We start from the raw sequence: 9,073 nt of genomic DNA, 5'->3' as shown, positions 1-9,073 counted from the left end.
ACTTATACTAATTTAACTGGATCAATCTATATTATAAGAGTTACTAACATATATTTATAAATATATCAACATATTTATAATATAAGATATGCTATATTATTAGTCACTATATATTGACATATATATATATAAACATATGTTGTCACCCTATGTTAATCCGGATAAATACATAATCTGCAGTCATATTATTATTATTATATTGCATAATATTAATAAAAATATTTTTATTTTTATATTATAAATTAATATAATACTAATACTAAAAATTTTATGTACAATGACAAATAATATTCATTCTTTTTGGAGAAAAATATATTTTTATAACGTGAGAAATCGTAATCGCTGTGCGAAAGTGCACACTGAGTAAATATATATCTATATTTTATTGGTGTCACTTGTTGTTCTTTTATGAAAAAAAAAATTATACATTTTTACTATATTTTGAATTTTATAATCTAGGTAGTGATTTAAATTTTAATTTGTAATTATTTATATTATATTGTAATTATTTTTTTAATATATTTTTAATTGTTTATTAATTATGTGATTCTCTAAATTCTTGTATATATTATGTACAAAATATGTACATAATAAAATAGATGGGATAAAGAGAATAATATTTTTAATATTTTCATTTATTCTAATCAAAAATATTTATTTTTAAATAATTATATATTAATATTATTTTTTTTAAAATTTTACTAAATTATAAATATATTATTACATATATAAATAAAATATAAAAATCATTTTATACATTTTATTAATTAATAAAATATTATTATTTTTAAAATTTATTATATAAAAAATATATATACATTCTTTTGGGTCACAGATAGTACTTTTTTATATAAATATAAATATTTTGTATTTTAATAAATAATAAATAATTTAATTATTTTATTTTAATCAATTTTTTAATAATTTGGACATAAATTTTAAAAATAAATATAATATTATATTTTTGGATTATAATATAAAATATTATGAAAATACTTTAAATATATAAATAAATTGATGGGATGGACAATTTTTTTATAGATTAAAAATGTAAATAGCATTGGTATATTTATCAATAAATTTAGGGTGTGTTTGTTTTCACGATTTCCAAATATTTTCATTATTCATCAGTTCCTTCACCCATAAAAAAAATAAAAATAAAAATAAAAAATAAAAAATTAAGTCAAATATTTATTTATTTTTTATTTTTTATATTATACTAAAAATTAATTTTACATTCAAAATATTACATAAACATCTATTTATATCACATCATATCACTGTTCTAATTCAAATATTTTTACTATTCAGATTTCAACTCAAATTCTAAATCTTCAAGCAAACACACAGTTAATATTAAAAAATATAAATTTAAAAGTACTATATTTTTTCCATAACAAAATATTCATTTTTTCATTTTAATCCGTTTCGTAACAAAATATTCATTTCATTTTTTAGGAAATTTACTATCTATCTAACATTACAAATACCTTTACAATTTACAATATATTACACAAATGTCATTACCTTTATATCACATCATACTAATAAGGTTATTTAAGTCATTTTTAATTTATTCCTACTATATCTTAATATAATATTAATATTTCTAAAATTATGTATAAAAAATAAATAGATACCTAAGTATGAGATAGAGAAAATATAATATATCATAATTGTTTTTTAAAAGGAAAAAATATATATATTTTTAATTAAATTGAAGGATGGAGTATTTATTTATTTACTTTTTAATTAGGGGGAGGACCTCCTACGGTGACACACGTTGTACGTGTGCTGTCGGTGGGGGCCATTCTGGCTTAGAGAGAATGTGACCGTCGAGCTGATTATCGTAGAAATGCGGGGCTCACGCGTGAGAAGTGCTGAGCGAATAAGTCGCACGCGCCGCTCAATCTATATGGTCCCACTCTTATTATATACTCCATCCGCCCCATATAATATGAGTGTATTACCGTAAACACGTGAATTTAGATAAAGTATAATTAGTAAGTAATTAAAAAATGAATTAATAAAAATAATTATTATTTAGTAAAAATAATTATAGATTAAAATTAAGATAACTAAATAGTTTAATTAAAACTAAAAAAAATTTAAATTTAAAATTTAAAATATGATTAAAATATATAATTAATTTTTCAAAAAAAAAATGACAAATTATGTGTGACGGATGAAAATAAAAAATAAAGACAAGTTATGTGGGACGGAGGGAGTATATTTTTTTTAATTTTTTAAATTTAATTTTAATACTCTCATTCTTGTCACGTTTACTTTAATTTAAATACTCCTTCCATCCAAAAAGTAAAGTATAGTCTTATTGTGTTGGACACGAGATTTAAGAAATATTAATATTATATTAGTAGTTGATAAAAAGTAAAGATAAATAATTTTTTTTGCCCTTGTGAGTATATTAGTGTAAAGAGTAGTGACAATTATGTAATAATAATAAAAAAAGTAGGAATAATTTTATGTTGATATAGTTATTTATGAAAATGAGATTATTATTTTCGGACGGACAAAAATGGTAAACAAAACTATTGTATTGAGACAAAATAAATATTATTTATTTGATAAATTTATTTTTATTTTTTTTAATCGATCACCTAAATTTATCTTCTTACTAATTTTAGCAAAATTAATATTTAATGATTACCCTATATTTAATATTTATTTATAATAAATAGCATTATCAATAAATATTACTACTTTTATTATATTTTATTTTTATTTATGTTAATTTCTAATTAAATTTTAAAAATTTATTTATTTATTTATTTTATTTTTATTATTTTTTAATAAAATTTTTATTTTTTTATTTCCGGTTCGGGCCATAGGCTAATTTTAATAGAATGGGAGAATAGTTTTTAGTTAAATTATATATATGATAAAAACCAATCTGCACAAATTTTCTAATTATTTTGCTTAATTATTTTATATATAATTAAGATAGTATTTATCATATTCCAGTGCAATAATCTATCTTAAGCTAATTAGGTGGATGAACGGTGTAGATTCAATCTGGCGTCGGCGTCCAGGGTCTTTCCACTGTATCTCTAGTCCCGCTCCCATGGATTCCTCTTCACCTCCCTGACATTGCGAACAGCCTTCCAGAACACACTATTGCAGTCCAATCCGGACCCCAACGCCAGCTGCCAGACGCGATCGCCATTGTTGATCCTATTTTGAGCTTCAAGGTAAGCCAATTCGTACCAGATACTGCTGCTAGACGAGTTTCCGAATCGCTCCAGCGTCTTCCTCGAGGCTTCCATGAACTCGTCCGCGAGGTCCAGGTCCTCCTGTATCCGGTCCAGGACCTTCTTGCTCGTCGCCAGGATGCAGATGTGCTCGAACGCCGGCTTATCGGAGCTCTTCCTGAAAATTAGGGATTTGAAGAAATGGAACCGCTCCGAGATCGGAAGAACGAGAGAGTTTAGAGATTTGATGTTAGCCTTCAGAGCGTCTCCGGCGAGCTCGATCATGTCTTTGCTCACCGACAGGCCTCGCCGGCCGCCGGAATCCTCCCGGAGATATATGCTCCGGTAGCTCCGGTCGTCTGTGTGTTTGTGCGTTCGAACCAACTGCAAAATTAACGATTTGATATATAATCCGTACAGATTTGGCTAGTCGATTGTGTGATTCTTTTTTCAATTTGGGGATTTATGAGTCGATTTTATATTTGGATAAAATTTTGAAATATGGAGTCGAGTGTGGCATCCGCGGTCGCTATCCGAAAGTGCGCATTAGATAAACTCTTGTCGAACTTAATACTCTGCAAACTATGCCCGATGGAAAAGTCATACTAGGCGAACCAATTTGTGGCAGGTGAACCTTTGGATAAACTCTGATCGAACTTAATACTCTGCAAACTAGGCCCGACGGAAAAGTCACACCAGGCGAACCAATTTGTGGCAGGTGGACCCGAGGCGTCGGAGGTTAGAATCCATGCACGGTCACAAATTCAACCCTTACACCACCAAACCATCCTTACGGGACATCTTTATCTATATTTTAAATTTAGGGTGTGTTTGTTTTGGGAATTTTCCCCCAAATACACTGTTCATTCTATTTGTTTTCAAAAAATATCAAATCAAACACCTATTTTTTATTTTTTATATATTATACTCCATCCGTCCCAAAAGAGACGTCTTATTGGGTATTAGTACGAGAATTTAGAAATAATAGTATTTAATTGAAAGTTGGTATAAAGTAGAATATCAAAAACTAAAATGTTCTTAATTTTTTTAAGGATTTTAAAAAATAGATTAGAGAAATAATTATAGATAGTTTAGAAAAGTAGAAATAATTTTGTTACAAAGTGGGAACCACAGTTATTAAATAAGGAAACAAAACAATTGTTTTGGAACAGACGTAAATGGAAAAACAAGACAACTCTTTTGGAACAGATGAAGTACTAAAAATTAATTTTATCTTCAAAATATCACATCAATACTTATTTATATCACTATTATACAACTATTCAAATTTAAAATTTTTACTATTCAAATCCCAACTCAAAATTCAAACCCTGACAAACACACCTAGGATTATGTTATTTATTTATTATTATTGTTTTTGTTTTAATCTCTAATCGAATTTAATAAACTCTAAATTAGATTCGAGAATGCAAGTAAAATGGTAACCATGTATGGCAGCCCGGCAGCTGGACCTTTAGTAAAATGTTATTTATTTATTTTTATTATTATTTTTGTTATTAGTCTGTCTCTAAAGGTCATATTTAATTATATTTAATATTAAAAATATTTTTATATTTGTATATTTTTTTATATAAATGTTATTCTATTAGTATTATAAGACAATAATGTAAGTATTTTTGATTTTTTTTTTAAATTTATACTATATTTTGATATAATAATTAATATTAAAAAATCAACACATAAAAGATAAATTAGAGGTAGTATTTTATACTCCCTCCATCCACATAGAAAGTAAACATTTACTTTTGGCATAGTATATAAGAAATAATAGTATTTTAATTATAATGGACAGTTATAAGTAGTGTAATGACATTTTTGCCCTTTCTTTTTGATGTAAAAGTAACGATGCGATGTAAAGTAAAGTAAGAGTATTTGTGAAAAAAATGAGGTATTTAATGAAATATTTATTTTGTAATTAGACATAATAGAAATATATATACTTTTTAGCTGAACGGATGGAGTATTAAACATTAATTTGTTGCATAAAGAATATTCTTCCGAGTCAATTCAATTGAGTTCTTTTAAAATTTTGTAATAGATTAATAAATAATAATATTTTATTGATTAGTTAAAGTCTGTAAAAAATTTTGATAGTTTTATGTTTTGACTTTATGCATAAAATAATTATATTTATAATTGTATGTTTGTAATTTAAATAAAAATTAAAATATTTTAATATTAGTGTAAAATTATTTTACAAAAATAGAAATAGATATTTTAAAGTAACACAAACAAAATAGTAAAAGTATTATTTGGAATCGACACAAAAAAAGTACTCCTTCCGTCCGCGAAATTTATTCTCACTTTTTTTTTTAATCTGTCTAATAAATTTATCCAATTATTAATTTTAGCAAAGTCAATAAATCTAACATTTAATTATTACCATTCATTCAATACTTATTTACAATAAATACCACTAAATTTATTACATTCTCTCTTCATTTACTTTATTTTTTAACTAAAATTTCAAAAATATTCTCAACTACCTATTACTTATTCAATAAAATATTTATTTTTCTTAATTTTGGGGCCAACTCAAATGACTAATTTTAATGGTGGGAAGAAGTATATAATATACTTTCTCCGTCTTTAGCTTTTTTAATTAAAAATAATTTGTATATAAATATCAAAATACTTATAATTTTAAAAATATATATACTTATATTTTTGGTATTTACAATAATAAAAATATAAATATTAGAGATGGTTAAAATAAATTAGAGCATAAAATAGAATAAATTGAATTAAGTTTAAAATTTGGAGGAAAAAAAAAAAAAATTGGAATTGATTGGAGATGGTCAGCGAGCGTACCTGTTTGAGTTGATACTTGCAGCGCCACCGGTCGCGGCGGCGATTGGAGAGGAGGACGGCGGCGGCGCCCAATCGAAGAAAGCAGTTAGGTAGGATCATGTCGGAGTCGCCGCCGGCGTACCAGGTGTAGCGGAGGACTTCGGTGCTCACAATCAGCGCGTACGACGGCGGATACGCCTTCAGGAGGTTGTTCGCGAGGTCGACGGCGGCGACACCGGCGGCGCCGCCCATGCCGCCGAGGTTGTAGGTCCGGATCCGGTGGTTGAGCTTGTAGTGGTTAACGATCATGGCGGAGAGCGACGGCGTCGCGTTGAAAACGCCGCAGTTAACGATGAGGATCCGTACATCGTTGAGGCGGAGCGCGGTGGCGGCGAGGAGGTTGTCCACCGCTCCGTACATCAGCATCGCCGCCTCTTCCCGGCCGCCGTGGAAGTCGGCGGCGTATCCTGGCCGGAATACGGCGCGTGGCAGGTAGGTGGCGTCGCCGATGCCGGAAGTGTTGAGCACGCGCCGCTGGAATTTTAATGACTCGTCGTTGAACTGACCTGATTTCTTTGCCAGTTCTATGTATTCCTCTTTCGTAATCTAATTAATAAAATATAAATAAAATTAAATGAATAAATATAAGAATACTACTAATAATAATAATAATTACTCTTACACTCCACCTTTAATGGTCTCATTTATCTTTGTCTTTTGAATAAATATTATTATCAGACACTAATAAAAATATTTTTACTTTTTTTTTAAAATTTATATTATATTTTTATATAATAATTAATATTTAAAGTATATTATTATTATTATTATTATTATTATTATTATAAATACCCTGTTAGTTATGTATTATTTTAAATAAAAATTTATATTACAAAAAATCAAATTAAAAAATACTATTTATACATAAATTCAAATCAAAAATTTATTTCAAATTAAAGTCAAACTCAAAATCTACTGATTGTTTTATTTTGATTTAAAATTAAAATTATCATAGTTCAATTTGTATAATTTAAAAAATATATATATTATAAAACATTAAATAAACAAATACAAATGGCCACACCCTTAAATTTTGAGTGTAACAAATTTAATTTTAACAATAGGGTCTCTATTTCTATATTTATTTTTGTATTTTATATTATATATATTGATGCTATATTTTACATTAAAAATTAATATATTTTTATAAAAATCATATAAATAAATAAAATCGAAATAAATAGAGCCAATGCGTACCTTAAATTTTTCGGGCGGTACATAACAAGCAAAATCGATGAGATAAGTAACCGTCGGTGCCAAATTAAACAAAACATAGACTAACACGGCCAAGACACCAAAAAACAAAACAATATTCGTCGAGTTAAAATACTTCATAAAAAAAATATTCAAAGTAAGTTTTCCAAATTTGGTGCCGAATGCAAGAAGAAGGCTCGAGGCGCCCATGAAGTAGATGCAAAAATTGATGAGGTAGACGTAACCAATCTTGACGTATTTAAGGTTGTTAAGGCTAAGAAAGTCGGGGAAGCCGTGAAGAGCCCTAACCGAGAAGGGCCTGGAGCCCGCGTCGGGGCCCGACTCTTTGATCACTATTTTAGTTGAAAGATGTTCATTTCTTGCCATGATGTTAGAAGGAATTAAGGATCGAAGAGTTTTGAGTGTAAGAGAATTAAAATGGTAGGAAGTATGAAAAGGAAGAGGAAGTTGTTAGAATGCCTCGACTAATACCACTTTATAAAGAACACTAAATGATATTCGTTAAAAAAATAAAATAAACAATAATACTCCATTTGTCTCAGAACTATAGTTTGAGTTATGTTCGACACGGGACTTAAGGAATATTGATATTATATTCGTAGTGGGTAAAAAATACGGGTAAAAGATTTTTATGTCCTTACGAGTGTATTAATGTAAAAAGTAGTGACAATTATGTAATAATAATGAACAAGTAAAGATAGTTTTACAATGATATGATTATTTATGAAAATGAGACTATTGTTTTGAAACGAACAAAAATGGTAAATAAGACTATTGTATTAAAACGGACGAAGTACTATAATATAATATTGGTATTTTAAAAGTGGGATTATTATTGAATGTGATTATTTATCAACATAATAAAAAAACAAGGTTGAAAATATAATACCCCACTGTTCTACTTTATTATTTTTTAATCCAGTAAGTATGATAATAAAAAATTAATAAAAAAAAAAAAACAAACTAAATGCTGATTCAATAAATCTAACATATTAATTTCATACTTTCTTCGGCAACTGGAAAGGGATTTTTTTTTTTTGGTTTGATAGTAAATTAAAAAATAATAATATTTTATTAATTAGTAGAAGTGCTTATAATTTCATATATAAGATAATTGTATATTTAATGGTATTTTTATAATTTAGATAAAAGTTAAATGTATTTTGGTATTAATGTATAATTATTTTTAATAAAATAGAAAAAAAATACTAAATGATAAAAAGTACTTTAAATTGGGAAAAAAAAATTATATCCCGTCCACATAGAAAACAAACATTTACTTTTTGACGTGGTATTTAATAAATACTCCCTCCGTCCTAGATACCGTGTCTGCTACATTGTAGACACGGTATTTTAGGAGGGGTGTAATTAGTAGATAATTAAAAATGTATTAGTGAAAATAATTATTCTATAATATAAATAATTATAAATTAAGATTAAGATAACTAATTAGTTTAATTAAAATTAAAAATAAAAAATAAAATTAAAAAACTTAAAATGAGATTAAAGTGTGTAATCATTTTAAAAAAATGAAAGTGATATGGTAGGTGGGATAAATGAAAGTGATATGGTAAGTGGAATGGACAGAAACGACAACGTGGACATAGTATATGGGACGGAGAGAGTAATAATTATAGTAGATAGTTAAAACTAGTATAATGACATTTTTGTCTTTGCAACGATGTAAAAATATATTTTTGAAAAAAAATAAAATATCTTTGTAATTAAATGTCCTAAAATAAAAATATATACTTTCTAACAAAAATTAATGAAATTAA

At 26.7% G+C, this 9,073-nt stretch overlaps 1 protein-coding gene across 1 annotated transcript; it reads right to left on the bottom strand.

Moving 5' to 3' along the window:
• Positions 1 to 2,840: 2,840 nt before the first annotated feature.
• On the bottom strand, positions 2,841 to 7,661 carry LOC127239886 (3-ketoacyl-CoA synthase 15-like). Its single transcript, XM_051258243.1, has 3 exons — positions 7,278 to 7,661; positions 6,042 to 6,626; positions 2,841 to 3,593 (listed from the first exon to the last, which is right to left on the bottom strand). Exons 1-3 carry the CDS (start codon positions 7,659 to 7,661, stop codon positions 3,069 to 3,071), a joined length of 1,494 nt encoding a protein of 497 aa, XP_051114200.1. The 3' UTR covers positions 2,841 to 3,068.
• Positions 7,662 to 9,073: the final 1,412 nt, after the last annotated feature.

The sequence above is a fragment of the Andrographis paniculata genome, unplaced genomic scaffold (assembly GCF_009805555.1).
Source record: "Andrographis paniculata isolate CXL003 unplaced genomic scaffold, ASM980555v1 Contig78END, whole genome shotgun sequence".
NCBI lineage: Eukaryota > Viridiplantae > Streptophyta > Magnoliopsida > Lamiales > Acanthaceae > Andrographis > Andrographis paniculata.
Note: the sequence above shows the minus strand (reverse complement) of the source record. Positions and strands in the feature narration are given on the sequence as shown.